The 24,741-nt window shown below is 47.2% G+C and overlaps 1 protein-coding gene across 1 annotated transcript; it reads left to right on the forward strand.

Annotated features, from left to right (window-relative positions):
* Positions 1 to 291: 291 nt before the first annotated feature.
* IFFO2 (intermediate filament family orphan 2) lies at positions 292 to 23,948 on the forward strand. The gene is made up of 9 exons (XM_072354496.1): positions 292 to 1,037; positions 14,707 to 14,767; positions 15,132 to 15,227; positions 16,590 to 16,730; positions 18,356 to 18,498; positions 20,503 to 20,623; positions 22,530 to 22,619; positions 23,032 to 23,162; positions 23,363 to 23,948. Exons 1-9 carry the CDS (start codon positions 451 to 453, stop codon positions 23,466 to 23,468), a joined length of 1,476 nt encoding a protein of 491 aa, XP_072210597.1. The 5' UTR covers positions 292 to 450; the 3' UTR covers positions 23,469 to 23,948.
* The last annotated feature ends 793 nt before the right edge of the window (positions 23,949 to 24,741 follow it).

Genomic DNA, 24,741 nt, shown 5'->3' on the forward strand with positions numbered 1-24,741 from the left:
CAATGGCCCTATATACCCCCCAGTACCCGCCAATGGCACTCTATGGTGCCCACCGCTGGCCCTATTTGATTCCCCAGCCCCCTCCTCTCCAGCTCTCCTCCCTCCCCCCCAAACGACCCCCAACTCCAGACAGCGAACACGTGGAGCGGCGGGGGGGCGTGGCCTCGCGATGAGGGGGCGTGGCTTTATGATAATAGAGGCGTGGCCTGATCCCCCAACGCCGCTGCGGCGAGGGGGCGTGGCCAGCGAGGGGCGGCTGAGGAGAAAGGGGCGTGGCCTGGCGCGGTGGGCGGGGCCTGGTGCCGGTGCGGCGGTTGCGGCAGCCGCAGGAGAGCGCGGCGGCGGCGCCCCCCCCCCCCCCTTCCTCCTCCTCCTCCTCCTCCTCCCGTCCCCTCATAACGGCCGTTCGCCTCCCGTGAGGCGGCCGCTCCCCGCCGTTCCCCATCCGCCATGAACTCGCTTCTATTCGGTGAGATGGCCCGCGCTTTCTCTCCCGGCGTCACGACGGCTGGAAGCGGTTCACCGGGTACGGCTGGAGGAGCGGCGGGAGGCCCACCGGTAACGGCGGCGCTGAGGAACGATTTGGGTTCGAACATCCATCTGCTGAAAGGCCTCAACGTGCGTTTCCGTTGTTTCCTGGCTAAAGTGCACGAGCTGGAACGGAGGAACCGGCTGTTAGAGAAGCAGCTGGCGGCCCAGCAATGCGAACGGGACCGCCGCCTCCGCTATAAGACCTTCAGCCGGGACCAGGCCGTGCAAACCGACGGCGGCCTCCCGTTAACCGGAGCTGCTTTATCTTCGGGTCCCGGACCTGGTTTGATACCATCGCATTATAGTCGCCTACCCGGTACTATATGGAGCTACACCCAAGTGAGACGTACCGGTGGTGGTGGGTTAGAAACGGTGCAAGGACCCGGTGTGTCGTGGATCCATCCGGATGGAGTCGGGGTGCAGATCGATACCATCACACCCGAGATCCGGGCTCTCTACAACGTGTTGGCCAAAGTCAAGAGGGAGAGAGACGAGTACAAGAGAAAGTGAGTGGGGTGTTTGAATGGGGTGGGCTTCAGTTGGGTGGTGGGGGGGTCCCCTCCCCCTCATCCTTTTCCCTTTACAAGGGGTTTTGGAGCTTCATTTAGGGATGAATGAGCCTCCTTGATCCTATGGACTCTTCCCAGTTAGTTATGGGGCTCCCAACACAGCGACCCTATGGAGAATGGATTTAGGGCCCTCCTGGTTGCGTGGTGCTGCATTGAGGGCACAGGGATGGGCCCTCGTGTTACACCTCGATCCTATGGATCCTAATTGGAGCCCCCCCATTACAGCACTGTGACCAGTTTGAGAAGGGATGCCCCCCACTCCCCACACCCTGATCCTCTGGAGAAGGGATGTGGGGACTCCAATTAGGAGGGGGTCCTCTAACACTGTGTTCCTTTAGAGAAGGGACCTGGGGGCTTCATTTGGAGTTGGGCTCCCCCAGCTCTGGGATCCTTTGGAGAAGAGGTTTGTTCCCCCTCCCCAATAAGATGGCACAGCCCTGGGGGCAGAGGGATACGCAGACCCTAATTGGGGTTAGGCTGCACCGTGATCCTTTGGAGATGAGATTGGGGTCCCCCTCATACCGTGATCCTCTGGATAAGGAATATGGGGACCCCCAGCTGGCGTTAGGCCCCTATTTTGCCACGATCCCTTGGAGAAATGGTATGAGGATCCCAGCGAGGTCTAATCCCCCATTGCATGAAGAAGGGATTTGGGATCCCCCAGTCATGTGGCAGGGCCGTGGGGTTGTGGGGATGGGCCCCCCTTGAAGCCTTTGGAGAAGGGAATCAATCTGAGACCCTCAACTGGGGATGGGCCTCCCAGCACCATGGTCTCCTGGAGGAGGGATTTGGGTCCCCCCCCCCCCAGCATCACAATCCAGATGCTGGCAGCCCAAGCTCCCCTCTTTGGGAAGGATGCTTATGGGTTTGGTGAGGGGGGGGACCCTTCTTGAGGAGGGTTTGCTCCTCCTCCAGCATCCACTGTGCTGCAGGGAGGCTCCGTGTTCCAAGCAGCGTTGTCAGCTGTGCTGTAAAACCCCCCCCCCCAAAACCCCCTTTTTTTGGAGCTGGGGAATAATGTGTCGTTCAAATCGCATCGGGTTCGTTGTTCCTTAATTGAGCTCGTTCTTCTATTTTGTGGCTGAAATCAGCCATCGGGTTTCACCCGCCGGTTCTCTTCCATTAGCTCAGTGCTGCAATATTTGGGTTGCAAATACTGCAGGGGAAGGTTTATGTGAACAGGAGCTTCTTTGAATTGATCAAAACAAAACAAAAGCCATCCGGGCAGCCTTTGTAAGCCTTGGGAATCTTGAGGTTTCCTTCATCTTATTGATGGGGGAGGTTTGAAATGGTGTTCTATACCCCGGTGATGGATAACGTTCCTTTTGCAGTGCTGTGTTTGCTGCTCAACGCATCTGTGGTAGAGATGGAGGCCAAGGGAGGAATAAAAGAGAGAGAGAGAAAAAGGGTAGATGGGATTCTGCAGGGAAATCCCTGCATTGCCTGATTGCTGCTGATGGATGGATGTGAGCGTTCCCATTTTGGGGTGTTTTAGGGCTTAAAATGTGTTTCTTGGGTTGTGTTATTTGCTGGAGAGCAAATGTAATCCTTTATTTATTTCTTTAGGAAGCAGCTCTGGTGGAGCAGCCTGAATGTCTTCTGTATAACAGAGCTGCATTGTGTGGCTTTATTTGCATTGTTTTATAACAGAACTCGTGAATTAACTTGGTTCAGGATGCATCTATAGGCAGGAATATTCTGCTCCTGTAATGATTTCTGCCCTGTGTGTTTATTACTAGCAGCTGATCTCAGTGCATCTCCTGCAAGCTGCCTTGCCTTCATTGCCAAGCATTGGGTCACCCACTGCATCCAATGGAAAAAGAAGGCTTCCTCTTTGTTCAGCTGACATGGTGGGGCTGTGTTTGTTTGGTTGGTACCAGGGAGATGGGAGGAAGCTGCAGTGCAATGGGGCTGGGTGTTGTGTCACCAGGATGCCCTCATTGTGCTCCATGGGCTGGGTTGGCTTTGCTCACTTGAGCACCCTCATGCTTGTTCACCAATGGGGCTGTGATGTCGGCAGTGCCATTCTTGCAGTAGATGCTTCAGTTTGGTTTTGTTGTGTTTGTCATCAGCCTTCCAATCTTCCAATGGATAATGAGCCTCGTGCTGTTAGGGCCTGCATAAAGCTCATTGCATGCAGGACTTTCTGACCCGGATCTGTGATCCTACAAAGCCATGCAAGAGGCAATTGCCCTTTGCATTCATAGGCCCTTGTAGACCATGGAATCACAGGTTTGGGTTGGAAGAGGCCTTGAAGATCTTTAGAACCCGAATGCACCCATGTGTGCTCTGCCAACAGAGCTCTGCTGACGTGGTGAAACACTGCTGCAGTCCTGCCCTGCTCTCCCTTCTATTCCTCTCCCTTCCTTTAACTGCTGTGGCGAGCTTTGCTCTGAACGCTTGAATAGATTTGTCTATTATGGTTGCAAAATTGTTCTTAATTGGAGCAGATATTGAGCTGGCCAGATGTTGGTTGTCTTTTCCAGCCCAGGCTTAACTCATAGCAAGGGTTAGACTGGAAATAATTGTTTTTACCCCAAGATGGTATTTGGTTGGGAAGATTAATCAAGTCCACTTGAAGAAAGAGATTATCTTAAATTTGCTGCAGCTGGAAAGGACAAAGATTATCATTGTCAAAGGCAACGCGCGTCAAAACTCACCGGGTCTCATGTTTTAAAGGGGGGGGAACTTAATAAAAACGTGCTTAAGAGAAGCCCTGGAGGAACGTCCGAGGACTTTTAAAGCAGTGGTAACAAGATGCAAATGTTACGCATGGAGCCAAGCAGAAACAAGTCGTTTTGTTATCCCTCCAGAAGAATGCAGTCAGCAGAAGCACCCGGGGGTTGGACTTTTAGTTGATGGCAATAATGCAAAGGCCACACGTATATATGTGGGTATACGTTTAATTCCGGTGTACGTAGGGATGTATTTAACTCTGGGATGTGTAGCTTTACATTTAAAAGGGGTGGTTGTGTTGCATTGAGGTTGTGTTCTGCACCGCTTCCCATTGGGATGCGGCCCCATGTCGTTGATTTCAGGTACCCCTCATAGATGTGAATCAGAGAATCAGCATTTGTTCTGTGCTTTATCTTTGCCTCGCTATTAGCTCAGAACCCCAATTAAAAGGATGAAGTTGCAGATGAATTGGATCAGAGGGAGGAATCGCCGCATCGTGCCGTGAGTTTCAGAGAAACTTGGGCTTCAAAGAGTGGCTTCTCCTGTTGAAAGAGAACCACAACGCTTTTTGTGTGTGTTGAATTGGCCTTTTATTCCTCCGTGACTCACGGTGGGAAGCCTCGGACTTGGTGAAGGGGAATAACCAGGCAGGGAACACAGCTATAGGGCTGCAAAACCCCCAGGTGCCTCTGATCTCCAACTTATCAACCCCAAGACCCTTCCAACATAGGGGTGAGTTGAAAGCAAACTTAAAACCCGAGTTATTTCTGACTCTTCATCATGGATAATCACAGCCTTTCTGCACTGAAGGAAGCGCTGAGCCCATAGACAGCTCAATGGCTGCTTTTTTGTGGTTGGGCATATGCGGTGAAGCTCTGCCAGGTTTTAAGTTAGCTTCCTGCATTTCCTTCTCTGTGACTAACTCACTATTTTCAGTTTGCTGGAAGTGTGTTCACAGGATGTTGCTCTTTTTGGCTCAAATCTCTATTTTCAACATCGAGTCCAGCTGTTTTCATGGAATAAATAGGGTTGGGAAAGAGCTCTATGGTCACCAAGTCCAACCATCAACACGCCATCACCGTGCCCATTGGCTGTGTCCCTAAGTAGAGCCATTAAGGTTGGAGAAGACCTCCAAGATCACCATGTCCAACCATCAACCCATGACTGCCCATTGGCTGTGTCCTTAAATAGAGCCATTAAGGTTGGAGAAGACCTCCAAGATCACCAAGTCCAACCTTCAACCCATGACTGCCCATTGGCTGTGTCTTTAAATAGAGCCTTTAAGGTTGGAGAAGACCTCCAAGATCACCATGTCCAACCATCAACTCATCACCAGCACGTTCTCTATGTCACAGAATCATTAAGGTTGGAAAAGACCACTAAAATCTCCTAGTCCAACCTCAACTGCCCACTGAGCCATGATTTGTTTGGCTTTGTGCAAGGAAGGAGGGTTTGCTGTTTGGTGATGTGAGCTCGGATGCACTGATAGATCATAATGCTTTGAATATATTGCTGGAGAGCCTTGGTTTGAGGTTGGAAATGCCCACGCTTGTTGGTTAATGACTCACGCTGTAGGGTGGCATTTGGTTTTGGTGCTAAAGAAAGAAGTCACGTGTGTGGCATTCTGTAATCCCTGGCTGGCTCTGGGTCTCTCTGCTTCAAAGCAGGCATGAAAACTCCCAGTGGTTTCCCAGTGCCTGCTGGTCAGTTCAGGAGCTTAGAAATGAAACTATTAGTGTCGACCTTAACACATATGAGAATCCCTCTCCTGCTTTGTGTGCTGGTCAGTGCTGTCTCACACTCTGGGCATGCTAATAAGCCCCACTGCTGCTCTCAGGGCCAGTTCTCAGGGTGAAAAACAGAATTCCCTCTTGCAGGCATGAAGCAATGTGGCATAACCCCCCCCCTATGGCTCTTCCTGTAAAGCATTGGCCTGCAAAGCATTGTGATGAAGCACTGGGCAGTCAGAGTTCTGTCCTTACTCTTCCCCCAAATACCTCCCCAATGACTCCACCAGCATCCCTGACCTTGGGTTGCCTTTATGTTCTGCCTTGCTTGGAAACCCCCCGCTCTCAAAAAGAAAGGGAGGAAAAAAGGAGTGCAAGGCTCTTAAGAACTCCTAATTCACAAGGCAATGTTTGCCCACTGATCTGTATTCTTTACCCAGCACGTGGAGCTGCTGGCTGCCAACAGGGACAAAAAGACCCTGGGAACGAAGCCCCTCTTTGCAGCGATGCCACGCAGGATTTCAGCCCTTCCAAAACAGCTCTGGGACTTCAGTAAGCTCATTTGGGGACGGCTGTCCCTTGGGTTAGCTGGGCTTGGGGCTGTGACTCAGCCTGGAGCTGCAGGCAATGAGCTCACTGCCAGCCACGCTGCTCCTCCGACAGCCCCGCTGCCTTCAAACCAAGTTTGTCCTGCAGCTCCTCAGCCCTCCATCATCTCTTCCCTTCCCTAAATAGCACAGGCATTCCACTGCCGGAGCTTCGCATCCCACTAATAACCACGTTGCTCATTTAGCTCAGGTAATGTAAGCATTTTGCTCTGCAAAGCAGATCTCCAACACCAGCCTCGGTTCATCCCTCATTGTTCATCTGTGCATTATGAACAGTTATGACACTGGGAATTGATGCGACAACAAAAACAGCCATTGTGGTGATGTGAATTTAAGGCTGATCTGCCTTTCTTCACACACTGAAAAACGCCTGAGCTTGAATGCTGTATCCTCCTTGGTGTCATCTTTATTCCCATTTCAATGGCAGGGTACTGCTGTTTCATGGTACTACTCTAAAGACCAGTAACCGTAATTAGCTAGGAATACCCAACTAAATTAATCTGCCCATTGTACTAAAGTGATTAAAGCAGCTTAAACACAGTAAGCACCCTCACAGTTCTTGGAGGGCTGTGTGTTTCCTCAAGTGTCACAGCTCTAAAGAGCTGTTTACTTCCTACCTTTTGCTATTGCTTGCAGTCTTAGAGCCCTGATGTTGCATGTAAATGGTGGTGGTGGGTGAACAGTTGGCCTGGATGATGGTAGAGGTCTTTTCCAAGCTTAAAGGTTCTGTGATTCACCTTTGCAAAGATAACCCAGCTTATAAAATAGAGGTAAGATAAAGCTGGGTGCATGGGAACACGGTGTGGAGGCTTTGCCGTGTATCTCAGCTGCCACTTTGATTTCCTGCAAGCTGATAAGAGTTATCTCGTTTGATAAAACAGCTTTATTGGGTTCAACAAAGCCTTCAGTGTTGGGGCAGAGATTAAGACAACTTCTGGCTCTTGGTTTTGGGGACATGGGGGGGGGGGAGGGAGGGCAGAGAGTGGCTTAGTGTTTACTCTTGGCTTTTCAGGCTGAGGAACTGCAGAAGCGAACCAAGTGCTGACAGCAACACGCTCCAGCAGGAGCCCTGCTTGCATTCTGCAGAGAAATCATTGCAATCCTATTTATTGCTCGGTTTTATCAAGGCTTGTGCCTTCCAGAAGCGCTGTGCAGTGATCACAGTGTGGTTACAACACAGACGAGGATTGACTGCCCGTAGCAAACCCAGCTCTGAGATCAGGGGGACTCAATGAAGGCCTCTTATGTAAGTGTTACTCAGGACTCCATGCAGGAGACCCACAGAGCTCAGCCTTTCCCCTCCATAGCATTGCTGTGAGGTCCGAAGGCAGTGCTGGAAAGAAATAATCCTCACCCTACATGGGAAACATTTCCCTTAGTTAAAAAGCTTGTTCAGTTACTGCTTAGAGCTGTGATGTAAGGATCTTCCACGCAGTCATGTGCATCAGCTGAGATAATGCACCGTTTTAACTTGGCAGCCTCCAAGAGGACATTCATGAAAGCTTTCATTAGGTGTTTATAGCAAATAGAAAGGAAATTCATGCCACAGAAGTTTGCCTGTTCTTTCCGACAGCTTAGCATTAGATCTTATTATGGCTCTAAATCTCTCCTGTAACTACTTGTCTCCTCGGCTGCCAGGCTTTGGCAAGCAGCTTTGTTTTGCTAAGAGAGCAAAGCGTGTCTTGCTTGGTTTTTCTATCCTCCTCCTGCCCCCAGAGTGCTCATATTTGTACCAGGTCTTGGAGTGTCTCCTACATGGGGATTTAAATGTATATAAATCAAAACGAACTAATAACTGGGTGGAGGGGGGGGCAATAGTGATGCTCTGGGACGGGCATGCTGGTGCCTATCATCTTCTCTTGCAACGCATTTGATTAAGTGATGAGCATGGAGCAATTGCTGAGTTTCTCTCAACAATGGATGGATTCTTCTGTGTTTATAACGTGACTCAGTCATAATAATCCCCTTCCATTGAGCACTTTTCTTCCTGAAACCGAGTGCTAAAGTTCTTCTCGGTACCTCCCATCCAAACATCCAACCTGACAATTTAGGTGAGGAAAAACCTTTCTCGCTCCGTTCTGCTCCGCTGCAGCCTGTATTTATGTCAGTAATGATGCAGGATGAGCTGCCCAAAGGAATCACGTGGCGTTTTTGGGACGTGGTGATAATGGCACACTGTATTCTGCAGCTCACAGTCCCCTTTGTGTGCACGGGGTCTCTTTGAGTTTGTTTTCCCCCAGCCTTCCCATTGCAGCTCTATGAGTTCCTCATGTTAATGCTTTTTGCACCGGGCTCTCTCTGAATGAATTTGAGGTGCTGACACACTGCCTACCAGAATGATGTAGCTGCAAAAGAAATGTCTATACACCATCAGCTGCCTTTAATGCACGGTGTTTGTAGTGCTTGTGTTTGTTGGAGATTTCCTTACATGGGAATTGAGCATTTGATAATTAACTCGTAGCTAGCAGCGCTGTGCAGTCGTGTAATCCTGCGCTTTTGAGATTACCTGTTTCAAAATGAGTCAGAGTAATTACTTTATCTGCAGTTATGACAACACTTGCACAGGGATGTAATGTTCTTTGCTGTGGCTGTTCCATAAGCTGTGCTCGCAGTTGTCTCCTTTGTACCTGGGTGGCAAAGGAGATAAGGGGCTCGTTGTGTTCATGCACAGGAGCAGCTCATTGCTGCTGTGTTCTGCAGGGGCTACACCAGCCAGGCCCATCTTAAGATACTGACATGGTTTTGTCCTCACCTTGCTCCTCGCTCTCACTTTTATCCTCACTCTTGCTCTTTGTGCAGAGTAAATGCTGAACTCCCTGCCCACCCTCCAAGAAAGCAAACCCTCAGGCCTTGCATGTTCTTAAATTGCTTTCCCCCCCCCACCTCCCCACAAGGCTCTTTTGTGAGGAGCTGAACCGGGTTAGCTTCAGTTACCACGTAGCTCGTTGCAAAATGGAAGGCAGGCAGCCCTGTGTTCTCACGTTACTGAACAAATCCTTCTCCCCTTCCCCGGGGTCTTCTATAGCACTGGACAAAATGGCATTTCAGCTGTCAAAAATTGCCACGCTGCAGAATTGTTTGTTCATGCTTAAGAGAAGTTTATTCGTTCAGGGCTTGTAAACACCATCAAGAAGATTTTGACAGGAGTGAGAAATGAATTGAAGCTGCTGGTGCTGAGTGGGAAAGAACAAGCATTAATCCTGCTGGAACCCTTGGTTGCAAACTGCCATGGCCGGCGCTCTGAGCTCAGCACATCCAGCTCCATCTGATCCTTCCTGCTTTCAGACAGGCTCTTTGCAGCACTGGCAAATAGAAGAGGAGGCTCCGGAAAGCAATGTTTGGTTAACTTTGTGTAGTAGTTAATGTATTGTGCATTACATCATGAGGTTTGCTGCTATCTTATCGACTGACCAGAAATCTCTTAATGCAGGAAATAGTTGGGTTTGAGGAGCTGGTGAGCTCCAGAGGTAAATGTGACTCTAATGAATTACATTCTGATTCCAGAGTATGGATGTTTCATAGAGGAATAACCAAACAGGCAAAGGCCTTCTGTGGTTTTGCTCCTTTAAGCTCCGTTCCTCCCAAGCTGTTTGGATTTCCACATGATAGCAGGTCAGAATCATGCAGGCTTAGGTTACAAAGCCATTAATAGCTGGGGAAGACCACTAAGACCACGTCCAACCCTGCAGTGGTCAATGGAAGGCCTTCAAGGTGCACGTGCAATAAACAAGGCCTGTCTGGGTATCAAAAGGTGCTTTAGAGTGAGAACTTAATTGCAGGGTTGTCATACAGGAGGTGTCTTGTAGCTGTGTCACTTAAGATGCATTCCATTTGGCTCTGAATCTTAACGCTATTATATGTAGGTTCTCCCAGTGTAAGGAAAGCAACACCATTTGCTCTCTAAAGGAATGCCAGCATGTTGCTGCTGCTTGAAGTTATTGAGCTCTTGTGACATTATGCATGGCTTAATGAACTTAATGAACAAATGAACCTGCAGCTGATTTTTTATTGTGGTTCCATTAACAGGCTCGATCATCATTCCACATGAATATAATCAAGAGGTATAATTACACAATGCTCTTCTATATAGCAAGTTCTTCCACTAATTCACAAGGAATGGAGCCTAGGAGAGGGCTTTAATATTAACCTCTTCTTTGTAACAAACCCCCTGAGCTTTAACAGTGCAATTTACCTGTCTAGCCTCAACCATTGCTACAGGTTCAAGGCATGGACACCCATGGGCAGGTTCAAGGCATGGATGCCCTCATTGCTCTGATCTTTGGGAGATCTGATGCTGCAGACTTTGAGCAAAGAGAACCGTGACTCGTGCAGAGTGGATGCTGCCCTGCCTGTTGCAAACAACAGATGACTTCATTCAAGAGTGCTGCTTGCTTGCTGCTGTGTTGGAGCCAGCCTTTAATGGAATCAGATGCGCGCATTAAATTAATACGTTTTACATGGAGCCCATCAACAAACATTTAATTTACTTCAATACGAAGGCAGGGCATGTGGGAACAGAGTGGTCTGGTGCTTGGGATCATCTAGGAGAATCCCTGTGTGGCAAAAGCTCTCTTAATCAAGAGGCAGCATTTGTGACCAAGCTAATTGTTCACAGTTAGCAATTGCTTAACGTGACCTCGCAGCTCGCTTAGTGCAAAACAGACCGGATGGCAAAATGGAGTCTAAAAACAAGGAGAACATTGGTTGGCTTTTTGATTCAACAGAACAGAAAGTGGGGTGTTTTTGGATTGTAAAGGTGTGTTTACATCTCCAGAAAGCCTCAGATCCACCTAAGAAAGTCCAAATGGTCTCTCTTAGCCCGGTGTTCATCCCAGCCTGCGTGCCCTGCCCATATTCTGCCTCCAGCCATGCACAGGATTAGCATCCTCATGCGTGGGAGTGCCATGGTTTGACTTCTGAGGGGCCGTTAAGTGAAATCAGCGTATAATGACCGGAGTTATGAAGTGTAAAGTTGATAGTTATGATCTAGGTGGTGGAGAGGGGATTAGTGGGCATGTTGCTGCAGCCCCGGTGCGTAACTGTGAGTAATGCGGGGTGATGCAATGGGTTGGGCAGTGCAAGGTGCTCAATCCCGTGCCAGAGGTTGTTGAGCAGGCAGCACACCTTCCATTTGGAGCTCAACAAGGGATGGGCGTCAAAGGGCTGAGAGCACAAAAGAACAAGCGGTGCTGGCACAAAGGAACGTGTCTCCATTGGAACGGCTCGGTGCTGCCATGGGGTGGGTGTTTGCTCCACTTCCTTGCAGGTGTGGTGCCACAGAGAATAGATAGATTGCTTACAGGTGAGCAAGGCTGGGTGCATCTCATGCCCAAAAATGGAATGGTGGTGCCTTGACGCAAGGAAAACCAACTGGAGCCATGTACATCCATGAGCATTTTTTAGCTGTTGTTCAAATACACGCTTCCTTTTCCTTCCTATTGTATTCTTCAGCACTTGAGCTCTTTGCTTTTACTTTGTCTCCCTATGAACTGAAGAGAAGGCAGAGTTGAAAGATTCCAAGTCCTGACCTATACTGTCATTAAATGTTATTTCAGGAGGGTTTTGCTCCCTTGAGGAAAGGTGTTTTTTAATGCAAGAAAGAGTGCAGTGGATGCCATCAGGCATCATTAACGATCAGCTGCTCTATTTGCCTTTCTGCCTTGAGCAAAAGCATATTTAAGGCCGCATGTTTATATCTAGCTTATTTTGCAAGCATCTTGTCTGTTGTCTAAATAATACCTAAGTAATACTGTCCTGCATTCACGAAAGAAACTCACCGAGCAGTTTTTTGCAGAGGCAAATGTCTCTAAATCTCCTTTTCCTAAACAGCTTTTGTGAATGGGCAGTTCTCTCCTTATGATATAGAGGGAGAAGAATTAGGCTCAGGTTGGTTGGTGCAGGTATACAGGAGAAAGACTGGAAGCTTGTCCTGTCGACCTCATGAATGCTGAGGTTTGTATGTATGCTTTGGGGATACCATCTAGTTCTTGGGATACCCCCCCCCTTACCAGCATTGGTGTATCTGCTCTTCCAATTTCAAAGGAAACACACAAGTTTGCAGTGTGACTCAGCTTTACAGGAATAAGGCTTTAAGCAACTTTAATCCTCGCTGACTGCTGGTGAGTATTGTTTGTCTAATAGCCCTGCAACGCTGTTCTTCCCTTTAAAGACAGCAAACAGCCTTTGTTCTCCTCTAAGCTACGCAAGACACTGACTCTTAATCACAGGGCTGCAGAAGTAGTTTGGGGCCTGGAGCTGCAGTGACTGCACGCTGCTGGAATGTAATATGTCACATCTGTTAAAAGGGAATGGGTCCGGATCTGCTCCGATGCACACAAGCCCTTTTTCAGGGGTGGTGGCTATGACTAAAGCACCCTTGGTAGGTGGGAAAAGTGGGGATAAAGCATGGCTAGGCTTGCGATATGTATTTCTGATACAGCAGGCTGATACAGTGGTTGAGCCTTGGGGAAGGCCATAGAACCATCAAGGTTGGAGAAGACCACCGAGATCATAAAGTACAGCCATACCTCTGCATTCCTCTGCACTACCCCATTGGTCACCTCTGCTGCCGTAATAAGCATCTTCTCAGTGGCTTGTTGTTGCATTTGTTGGAGCGTGTGATGGCAGCTGCCAAAGTCCCTTGTAAAGTCCTGTGTGTTACAGCAAATAGAGCATGATCATATGAATGAGCAATCTTTCTATTGTCTCGCTTGCTTGGAAGTTGAAAGGGAGAATGAATCAACTGCCTCATTGTCACCCTCCAGCTTCCCAGCCTTTCTCCTTTTCCTTCTTCCCTACCATTGACCCGATCGTTCCTCTAATTAAGAGAAACAGAAACCAGAGTGGGGGTGTGTTGTGTGTAAGAGAGGACAGCCTCTTCCTCCTCTCTGAGTCTGAAGGAAAGGAATTAGGGCTGTAAATCACTGCTCTGCGAGATGCACTTTAAGCGGCATAAAGAGAAGAAATGGAACGGCTGGAATTTGTTTTGCAGGACGAGGGGAGGTTGGGCTGAGCAGACGTTTGAGATGCGTAATTTTGGCAGCTTCCCAGCCTGGTTGAACTGCTGGGGGAGGAATGCTGATCCTTTTTGCTTGCTTTTTGGCACAGCCGCTCCAAATATGCAGCTCCATCTCCCGAAAACACATCCCTCCACTGCAGAGCTCACCGTGCTCTGTAGGAATGCAGGTTAATACAGCAGGGTAACCTGAATGCAGCCTCTATTCCTGATGGAGCAATTAAAACCTGGAGGAGCAGCATGCAGTGCCAGCATCGACTTGCATGACCAGGAGGAGTGATTTGAGCCCAGCAGCATTGCTGTATCTGAAAGAGCCTATCATAGATTGCAGCACAACTGTCTGCTTTTAATTTCACCTTCTTGACTTGAATATTAAATCTGGAAAGCGAAGTTGCTATTTTGATAGGGAGCACACATGTAATCAGCAGACAGAAAGGAAACAGGATGTGGAAATGCGAGCTAAAATATTTGATGACAAATGCAAATTTCAGCCTAAATATTTTACCCTGCTTGGCAGTAAATCCTTGCTGGTAAAAAAGATGTATCACAAACCTTCCTAAATCAAGCATGGGTTGTAAGGGGTGAGTGCACATGCTGTTTTGCTGGCTGTTGCTGCAGCACAATGGCAGGAGGGAGCAGGAGCAGCCAGCATGTCATTTCGGTGCTGCTGCAGTGAGCTGTAACCCATTCAGGTGCCTCAAGTTGTGCAAGCTGCAATAGGCAGGAGATCATCCCCCTCACCTTCCAGTTCGGATGGGATTAAATTTGCCCTTCAGTGTGTTGTTTGATCAAGTTTTGGTCCCTACAAGAAAAAAAGATGCGGAAGTGGCAGCAGAAATGATGATGGTCCTCAAAGGTGATGCTCACCTGAGTGTTTCAATCACATGGTTTCCAATGTTTGTTGGGTTATTGATAGTGAACAGACAGTTCCTTCTGCTACAATGGACCAGGCAGGTCTCCTGTGGCACTACAGAACCATGAAGGTTGGAAAGGACCACTCACATCACCAACCCACCATGCCCATCAACCAATGGTTCTGTACCCAATCCGATAACGATGCTTGTAGTATAAGGTTTAATTGCACCATTTGTGATGATGGAATTCCTTCTCTTGTACCCTCACCTTTCTGTGTATGCCCTGCATTCAAAGACTCATCTGGGTGCTCTACTTGAGACTGCAGGGACGTGGCAGAGGCTTGTATGTTCTTGCAGGTTTTGATGTAGAGAGCATGAACGTTGTTTGAGGTGATTGGACTGAACAGGTGAACAGTGAGAGGGCTGATTGGGGTGGTTCAACTTCCAAAGCCTTCTGTTGCTCTGAACATTTCCCACCTTATTTGGAACCAAATCTTGCACAGAACTAACTGTCGGAAGGGTGTTGATCCCAACGAGAGCTGATTTCACTTCTGTTCCTTTCTAGACTTACATCCCTGGTTTGAGGGTGTATAAACGAGGGGGGGACCATCTGCTTGACGTTTGAAATAGCTGTCATCATCCTACAGCGAGCAGAAAACTTGTGATATGGAAAAAAATAGCTCCTTTCCCACATTTAACACTCCATCTGCACATCTTGTCTTTCAGATGGGAAGAAGAACTGACAAGAAGAATGAGCCTGGAGTCTATGGTCGAAACCTTGCGAGAGGTGAGCTTGGAATAGAACCCTAGAAGCATTCAGGTTGAAGAAGACTTTTAGCATCACCAATCCATCCATCAACCCATTCCCACCATGCCCACCAACCACAACATTCAGTGCTGAATGGCACATGCTTTCTCTACACCTTTCATTGTGCTCATAATCATTCAAGCAGTTGTTGTCTTTTAATTACAACCCTTCCTGCAGTCCCAGCAGCCGAATGCCTTGCTGTGTGCTAGAGAGCAGGGTGAATGCTTGGAAGCTGAGTGCAGTGTGGGGGTGGTGACATGCTTTATCAGCCCTGCTCAGGTTAAGTGAGGAAGTGTGTGTTGCCCTGCGGCCTCTGAGTTCTTTTGTGTGCTTTCTCTTGCAGGAGGCGCAGGAAGCGGAAGCTCTCCAGGAGGAGTTAAATGAAAAGATTGAGAGATTGAAAGCAGAACTTGTGGTGTTTAAGGGTCTGATGAGTGATGTAAGTAACACCGGAGAGTAGAGTGGCCAACTCCCACTGCCTCTGCGAAACGTGTGTGTTGTGCAAATGGCTTCATTCATGAAAAAGTTATGGTCGTAGTGAGTGCTGCTTTGTAGTTAGTATGACGACCGTCTTTATGATCTAATGCATCAGACAGATCACCCTTCCCCCCTGCTTCCTGTCTGGTCTGTGTAGAGATGCATTAACTTGCTGCTTGGCCCATAAACCGGACTCTTCCCTTCCTCCCCCCTATTCCACTGCTGGCGATGCTGGCATTCCAGTCTGCAGCCATGGGGAACGTGATGGAGCACTCCCAGGTTAGGGAAAAGGATTCACTCACTATGCAGCTATCTTGCATTTGAGCCACACTGATCGTATAACTGTGCAGATATCTGAAAGAAAAGCTGTGTGCACACTGAAGTGGCTTTCTCCATAAGACTGAAGCCGTGTGCTGATGCCAGTTGTCTAATGAAGATGTTCCATTATGCTTATTTATTCAGTAATTTTGTTTAGAACCGCTTCCTCCGGTCTTTATATTAGCTTGCAGAACCTGCTCCCCGGTGTCAAATGTATTCTCTCAGGGCCACTGGATTCTATTCATGCGAAATTTGGCAATTAGCTGTCTCTTCTTCTGGTGTTTAATGAAGAATAGGCATGCTTGGTTAGAGGCAGTGTGAATCTTGTTAGGGCTGCATCGCTTAGAGCTCGTTCACAGAAGGAAAAGCGTTGTTCAGTGTGTACAAAAAGGGTGGCGGTGAATGCGGATATCCTGCTGGACTTGAGAGAGAAGGTGTGCTTTGAGCTTTGCAAGGTGGAAGAGAGCCTAAGGAAAGCAGCAAGAATGCTTGTTTCAATCCCCCCCCATGTAAATACGTAGAGCAGAGAAACACAAAATGTTGCCGTGTGCCTCTTTGCCTTCCTGTTGATAAGAATCGCTGCTACCTGTTCAGTTGATAAGATTGTGTTTCAAGAGTGTCATTGTTTATAGCCTCCCCTCTTTTTTATTTCAGTGTGTTTGGAGAATAAAAACCTCCCCAGTTTGTCCAGAGGGATTTGACAGAGGATGGAGAAAAATCAGAGTCATAGAATATCCCAAGTTGAAAGGGACCCATTAAGATCGCCAGGTCCGACTCCTAAAGAAACCTGCTTAATGTTTTAAAACAAAGAAAACAAAACCCAGCCCTCTTGTTGGAAAGCGAATTTGCCATTTTAAGAGTTAGTTTAGCTTACACTGCCTTCCCAGAACAGGACGTCATATTGTTTAAGGATGGTATGCCCTGGGGTTAGAGAGATACTATGGGGTATCTCTGCTTTCCTGAACTGTATAATAATAGAAGATAATCACTGCTGTCCTTCCTGCAGCCCATGACAGACCTGGACACAAAGATTCAAGAAAAGGCCATGAAGGTGGACATGGACATCTGTCGGCGAATCGATATCACAGCCAAGCTGTGCGATGTAGCGCAGCAGCGCAACTCTGAAGACGTTTCCAAGATATTCCAGGTGATTAGGATGTGAATTTTCTGTAGGGTAGGACAAGCAGTGATGGGTCAAGAGGGAGCAGCGTTGAGAAGCGTGGTCCAGGTCACTTCCCATTCTTTGCAATTGCTCTGTATGGAACTATTCTCTTCTTTCTCAGTGCTGGAGTGTAGCTGTAGCTCTGATGTAGCACTAAGAGGGGGAAAAAAAAAAGACACGATGTTAGTCTTGATCCTATTTGGTAATGGATGCATTTAAAAAGGAATTCCAGGGCCTAGGTTTGTATAAATGGTTTCCTCCTCACAAATAAGAGGTTCTAAGCTTATAGAACTGCCATCTGAATGGCACTTCTATGGTGGTGGGTTATGATTGCTTTGTGAGACCAGCAGCTCTAATTGCCTTCTTTGAGCTCTTATGGCTCCTTGTGCTAGCAGGAAAAGTCGTACGACTTGCTATGAAAGCCAGCGGTTATAGCTCTGTGTTGAGCAAACCTGTAACTCCCATTGCAGTTGGTCTTGTGTCGTACCTGCTCTTTCAGTTGTCATTAACCCAGCTTCACTTTGGTCTAAATGTGTCCTGTCCAATCCCTGAATAAGTCCAGTGCTTTTCCCCGTGTCGTGACGCCATGTGAAAACACTATAAATACCCTTGTGGTCTCCACTGATTGTGTATTTTGGCTGTGATGGAGTTGCCTTAATGTTTTGTGGTTTGTTTTTCTGTTTTGGGGTTTTTTTTCCACCCCCCCCCTTTTGTTTCCAGTAAGATTCCGATCTCCTTTTCGGAGATAATTTTTTGTAGCATATTGAGCCACTGCATTGTGCTCGTGGTTCCTTCTTGTCTCTGAGCAGAATAACTCTGTCTTTCTGCTCACAGGTAACTGCCAAGCACACTTTTGGTCAAGCATGCAGTGGTTAAAATGATCTGGATGGAGAGCAATGCCAACAAAGGATGGCTCAGATGCCAATTAGAGGGAAAACTGCAGTAGGCTGGGAGCAAGGCTGTGTGTGACTCAGTGCTACTGCATCTTCTACAGCGATGCTCTCTGCCCTTTGTGGCACAGCATGTCCCTTGAATTCTCTGCACATCTGCAAACTTCCTTTCTTTCAAGGCTGTCCAGGAATGATCATGGTTGGGTCAATCCTCCTCCCGTCAGTGTGAAGACGTAACAGTCTGCATCTGCTTATGGGGAGGGAACAAACCTGACTTAAAAGAATCTCTGGAAGGTTTCTTGTCTATTCTTCGCAGTTGTTCAACGCTGGGAGCAACAGCCTGTGGTGGTGGCAGGAAAGGGAGAGTTCTGTCATTGCTCTCAAGCCTGCTGCCTGGGCACTCCTGCAAGCTTTTGCTTTTCCCCTGTATCATTCTAACCTCTGCATGTTCTCTGGTAGGCCCTGGGCTGTTGTCAGTGAACAGATGAACACCTGTAGAGCGCTGACAGCCTGCAGCTTGCTTTGCTCTTTGCCATTTTTGAACTGCTTCCTTGTGCTCTTTGTTCCCTACTCACTAATGGATGCAAATCTTGAATACGTGCAATCCCTGAACTGCCTGGGACTTGATGTGGTTGTAACCACCCCAGTGTAATGGCTCTCCTTTATTTGACACTGCATCTCAAACGAACCTTCTAGTTACTCCCCTTCTCTCCAATTAAGGTGGCTTCCAAGAAGAAAGAACGAAAACTCGCCTCTGATGATGACCTCTCAGAACAGGATGCAGACAACAGCAGGTTCTCCGACGACGAGGTCAGCTGTTCTTTGAACATCACAGATGAAATGAAGCGCATGTTCAATCAGCTGTGAGTATCGTGGTTAACGTGGGGAAGGCTGAAGTGCAGACTTCATCTCAGAGCTCAAATACTGACTTGTTTCTATAGGTGTTGAGAAGGTTTCTCATGCTACAGAATCGGAGTCTGTGTTTTCCCTGTGGGTTGGAGTTTTAGGAGGAGCCTTGCTGCTTTTTGGGCTGGATGGAATATGGCATCATTGTGACTGACAGCTCAGTTCAGGAGTGATTCCTCCTCCTCTAGTGTTGCCCATGATTTTCAGGTCAGCTGTAGGTGCATTGCAGTGATGGATGTGTCCAGATCAATGGTAGCAAAGGATGACAACTGTATAGATTCCAAGAACATCAAAGGTCTCCTGGGCAGGAAAAGTTAACATAGATAGCCTAAAAGTCGACCCCTGGTGTACACGGGCTAATGGGAGTTAAAGGTCTCTGCTGTTTTCTTTTGGCACAGGGAGCCCCAGCCAGTGCTGTAGGTCTGATCTCAGTAGCATTTCAGTATTTGTGTCTTCTGCCAGCTTCTGCAATGACTGTGCTGGGAGAGGGAAGAATTCCCAGTGCTTACCCACACATCAGCATTTAATACGTAGGAGTACACAAGTCTTTCTCTAAGGAGCACTGGCTCCTCTTCTGTTGTCAGCTGTTGCCAGAAGTTCTGTTTTCAAGCCATGCCCCTTTTCTTCCCTCCTCAGTTTCATATGTAGGAGGGCACAATGTGCCCGAGCAGCACAGGCCATTCTTCATCTTCTAACTCTCGGTGCTGTGTTTGTGGCTTATTGAAGATGATACATGTCTAAGTAAATTCTTCATCTGGGGGCTTTGTCAGGTAGAAGGTGTATTTTACAAGCTACTGATCTTATCGACAGAAACCTTATGCAACTTGCATAGTGATGACCCTAATACATAAGTGCCTAGCACTAAAAGTCAAAACGTGGTCGATGCTGAACAACATTTGTCTGTAACAGGCAGCAGTCAGAAGTGGGAGTCTGCATTCTGATAGCTCTTGCAGCCAAAAGAAACTGAGCTGAAGGAATTCAATTGCAAAAGACAGCGTCGTGTATGTCCAAAATGCTTATTATTTCGTGAAGTTGTTCTGAGTGGTGATAAATGCCATCTCTTGGGCCAAGCTTCTCAGCCTCCTGAAGACAGTGGGGGGACTCAGCTTCCGGATTGAGATGTTATCAGCTTAAAAGGAAGTGAGCTATAGAAACAAAAATGCATCAGCCAGAAATGAGCAAATCGCTGTTGTGAGCAGCTTCAGGTTTTTGCCAGGCCTCCTTAAGAAAGACAAGAAGCAGCTACTTGTGTTTCACTGCCTGCTGTTCAAACCAAGAGGGACCTGGCTGCCTTCTGAAACTTCTTCCTTTATTGCACAACTGGCCATATTAAAGGGGCTTGACCAAATAACGAGGTTAAAGGCCACTCTGCCACTGTTTTTTCTCAGTCTTAAGTGGCTTTAGCAGTATCTTTGGCTGTCTTGTTCAATAGTAAGTACTTACGTTCACTTGTGCGTCGTTCTGGGGCTCAGTTTTCTCTTACTTGTTCTTGAAATGAATATCTGTGAGTGCTGCAGGGGAAAATGTTGGCTAAACTTCAGCGTGAAATCAGCAGGGAATCTTCTAGTGGCTGTTTCCTGTAGAATTCCCCAAACTGTGGTTGAATTCGTTTTCCCATGTAGAGAAAGAACAGTTTCAAACATCTTTGTGTTTTTGCAAACAGGGGAAACTAACAAGCAGCACCATCTGGAGGACAGATCTAGGACTGTGTGCTTGGGCTGGGAATGCTAACAAGGCTCTTTTATTCTACTTTGGAGTGGCAAAGAGCCCAGGAGGGACTTGCAGACAGTGGCAAAGCCTGTTTTTAAGATCTTTCAGGATTTCCAACTGCTTTGTTTCCTTTGTTCAGTTCTTGTAAGCCCTTTTTTTTATTCATTTTCTTTTTTTTCCTTAAACATTGACTGAAGGGCTGAAGGAGTGGGGCAGCTCTTTCCACTCATGCTTTTCCATTGCCTTCACAGTCGCGAGACATTTGACTTCGATGACGACTGTGATAGTTTAACGTGGGAGGAGAACGAGGAAACGTTGCTTCTTTGGGAGGACTTCACAAACTGCAACCCTTCAATTGACCTCCAAGGAGAGGTGAGTATTTCAGTTATCTTCTTCTTAAACTCTTCTCTTCAAAACTGGTATCCCTCACCTGCTCTCTCAGCCATCTGAGCCTTTGGCTGTTAGTCTGGTGATCTAGTTTGCCACGCAGACTTGCTTTGATTTGAAAATCCTCTTAGTGCTTTCTCTCCGTGGTTGCTTCTCAGTTTGTTTTACCAAACTTCATTTCTTCTGCTCCCTCAGACTAAAGGAGATAGAAATATCAAGCAAGTGTCAAAAGATCCAAGGCTCTGGCTGTTGTAGGAGCATCACACCATCTGTCACCCTGACCAGCGAGTTAGCTAAAGCCCTTTATCTTCCTTGCAGCATCTCACTTTCTCTGTAGGGTGTCATTCACCCTTCTGTTGTCAAAACAGCACGTGTGGTGTGTGAGATGGTACTGTGCCTTCATTCCAGCAGGGAGAAAAACAAACTTGGTGTGGGCCACGTGTGATGCTGAGGTACATACAGCCTGACACAAAGAGCTGTGTAAGGCCCGAGGGATCTTCTGAGCCCACGAATCTTGTGCTTCTATCTTCCCAGTCAGTAAGAATCTCCTGGTGCTGGTGGATAATAAACAGCTTGCTCTTAATCCTTAAGATCCCATGCAAAGTAAGCTAATGGCTGCACGCTGCCTCATTCAGTGACTCCTGAGCCTTTTTAAACAGGCCTAAAGAGAGATTGAAATGGCAAGGTCTGGCTCTGTGCAGGCAGTCTTAAACGTGATGCTATTATTTCATTACTGAGCAGCATGACAGCGGTAGGTAGGCAATAATCCTGCCTTCTCCCATCATTGCCATAGAACAGAGATGCTGAGGCAGCAGACTCCTGAATATTGTCTTGTGTTGACTGCCAGGGGTGTGTTAATTTACATCTTCCCATTGGTGTATCATCTGGCATAGCCTGAAACTGCGGAGATTATTTCAAAGTGCTGGGACTGCAGAAAGCAGCATACTTAGAGCTGAGCAGGAAGAGTGGCAGAGTGATAACGTGCAGCCATGTACTGGAATTAGTGACAGATTGATTTGCATATACCCATGTGTGCATGTATAAGCACAGCTATCAGAGGAATATTGCCGAACTCAGACCTTCAGTGCAAAAACTCTAAAGGTTTTAAGCAGCTTAAATCCTTCTAAATGAAAATTATACAAGGAAAGGGTAGATCCGTCTTGTAGATGGAGATTCAGAATAAAGACTGCTCCGTCTGTGCCTGGTCTTTAACACAGTGCTTTACATGCCTGAATCTTCCTTCCACTGGCTTTATTCCTTTCAAGTTCTTATACAGTGCCCTCACCACCTTCTTTGAAGACCTTCCTCCTCCAAGAGCTTTCTGCATATAAAAGGATAAGTGGAGTGAATCTTGTAACTATAGGCTGGTTAGCCTGACGTTGATCCCGTGTAGGATCCTGATAAAGCTGCTGCAGATGTGGCCGAAGGATGGTGGCAAAATTAATGCTCATCAAGGCAGTTGTGTTAAATTGATTACTTTACCTAGCACTTAAGTAATGCTTTTTAATGGGAAACAATGCGTGTAGGCTGTGTGCATGATGGAAACTGAGTGGTCTTGGGAGTAACAGTATGGAATATCAGAAAATAAGGATTCCAGAGCAATGCTCTAAGTAGTGGTGTGCTCAATACAAGGAAGAGAATGGAGTTTCATGTCTTCAAAGCATTTGCTGCCTATTTCTGCACTATCAGACTGGGGAAGGTTCTGCAAATGCAGCGGTTTCATTCTTTGGCCTCATCAGGTTGCTGTTTGTTGCTGGAGTCTTGATCTGAGGTTCCCTTGCATGGAAGGATGTAAGACCTTGCATTTCCCAATGAGGTTCTATGAGACAAAGCAGCAGTCTGCTGCTCTGTTGGTTTCTTGCTAATTCATTGTGTCCCGATTTCCCATCAGGAAGAAAACCTGGGCAACCTGATCCACGAAACAGAATCTTTCTTTAAAACAAGAGACAAGGAATACCAAGAAACAATAGGGCAGATAGAGGTAAGGAAGTGATTCATGACCATATAAATAATTACTAATGGACAAAAGCATGTGCAGTGTCCTGGTCACACGTACACATGCACATACTGGCAAGGAAGAATGTGCATCTCTATCAAGAATGCAATCTGTAGTGGTGATCATCTGTAGCCTCTCACCACCAGAGCCCTGAATGTGCTTTCATTCATTACTACACACTGACAAACCAAGCGCCAAGCAGCAGAACGGGATGTAAGAGCTGTTCTAAAGCCAGTGTTGAGCTCTGATTAAAATACACCTCAGAAGGAGATGAACTCGCTCTCAGCATGCAACACTGGCATAAAGGATTTATGTATCCCCAGCAGTGTGTAAAACAGGGGCTGGGAGGAGCTGCCAGCAACTCACCTTGAGCTGATGTTTTTCTCTTCTCCTCCAGCTGGAATTGGCCACAGCCAAGAGCGACATGAACCGCCACCTTCACGAGTACATGGAGATGTGCAGCATGAAAAGGGGCCTGGATGTACAAATGGAAACCTGTCGCAGGCTAATCAAAGGTTCAGCTGACAGGTAGTGAGATCTTAGAATCCTCCTCCTTACCATCCCACCTTTTATTTACTACAGAACTGAAGTTTGTTGGTAATGAAAGGTGTTGTTCTTCATTGTCTGAAGGGTGTTTGAAGTGATGATTCCCCTCACGAGCCCCACGTTTTCTTGCTTGTCGGCGGTGTTTAATGCTCTGTCTCAACCTTTCTCTGAATTTTCTGCAGAAATTCTCCATCTCCCAGCTCTGTAGCCAGCAGTGACTCAGGAAACACAGATGAAATTCAGGACGAGTTGGACAGAGACGCGGATGTGGAGCCCATGGTCAGCTGATACGTGGTTGGAGCATTCCAGTGAAAGGGAAGACACGGAGATTGGAAAAGAACACACTGTTGGGGGGTGAAAAGAATAAATATAAGACTTGTGAGCCCCCTCATCGGGCTTCTAAGGACTCATTCCTACACGCATCCCCACCCCACCCAAGGATTGGTGCTGTAAATTTCTATTGTTATACAATTCACAAACGCAGAGTCCTGTAAGAAAACACGGTGTTTTAATTGTGCCTTTGCCCCAAGCTGAGCCACTTTGAGCTCCAGTGGAACATTACTAGCAGGTGTTTTTATATTAAAAAAAAAAGAAGTAAATTATATATGTATCTATTGAAAGATCTGGTGGCAGCAGAGAATGGTGCTGCAAAGGCTCTGGATATTTCAATAAGCTTCTGGTTTTATTGAACTGCTGCACCGATTGGCAAATGGAACACTGAGTAAGGAACCCGAGGCGGTTGTGGTGTGATCACCAATGCCTGGCACGAAGGTAAAAAAAAGAATGCCTGCAAATTGATCTGTAAACATTTAAAAACAAGAACAGGGTTTCAAGACTGAAAGGTGTTTCTTCATTCCTTCCTTCTGGCTGAAGGAGCCTTTGAGATTTGGACAAGCTCTCTGCCAAACTCCAGACTCAGAAGCAGCAGGTCTCAGCTCGGTGGCAAAGCAGTGGGTGAGGGAGGGTTTGTTGGGGTGGGACTGTCACTGATAAACTACTATGCAACAAAAAATAAGCGCGCCTTATTTATATGGAATGTTTGGTCCCTGCTGGGCTACAGTTATCTCTTGGGGGAAGGAAAGCTCAAAACACTTTGCACACGTTAGTTACCTGTAGAGCTTCTTTTGAGGAGGAAAGTCTTGTTTCAATGCCTTTGTTTCCAGTGGTTGGATTAAGGTGGAAGTGAGACCTTCAGTTCCGGAGCTGTTTTGTGTTTTCTTTTTTCTTCAGGATATGTTTTTTTTAAACCACAAAGTTTGCAGATTTTACTTTGCTGACAGGGAGGTAACTCCGCTTTATGCTGCTTTCGTGATGTGGGATAGTTGATGCATCAGGATGAACTGACATGTATGTTATGCTATGGATGTGGGCTTGAGATGACACTGCGGAGAGCTCCAGACCACTGTTCTTCAGCAAAGCTGAACGATGGACAGCACTGTAATCCTTTTTAGGACCTAGTAAAGTCAGTCCCAAACTGCTGCTGCCCTAAACTTAGGGAGGAACAGCTGTGTGCTTTCTCTGTGAGAAGGCTTTGGCAATCTGTGTTTTTAAGCAGGAGAAG

Source organism: Excalfactoria chinensis, chromosome 20, assembly GCF_039878825.1.
Source record: "Excalfactoria chinensis isolate bCotChi1 chromosome 20, bCotChi1.hap2, whole genome shotgun sequence".
In the NCBI taxonomy this organism is placed as follows: Eukaryota; Metazoa; Chordata; class Aves; order Galliformes; family Phasianidae; genus Excalfactoria; species Excalfactoria chinensis.

Bases quoted from the DNA above. Each gene is read 5' to 3' on its own strand.
- IFFO2 (XM_072354496.1), top strand. From the start codon at position 451: ATGAACTCGCTTCTATTCGGTGAGATGGCCCGCGCTTTCTCTCCCGGC. The intron at 1,038-14,706 runs GTGAGTGGGGTG...CTTGTCTTTCAG, and splicing joins AGAGACGAGTACAAGAGAAA to ATGGGAAGAAGAACTGACAA. The intron at 15,228-16,589 runs GTAAGTAACACC...TCCTTCCTGCAG, and splicing joins TTAAGGGTCTGATGAGTGAT to CCCATGACAGACCTGGACAC.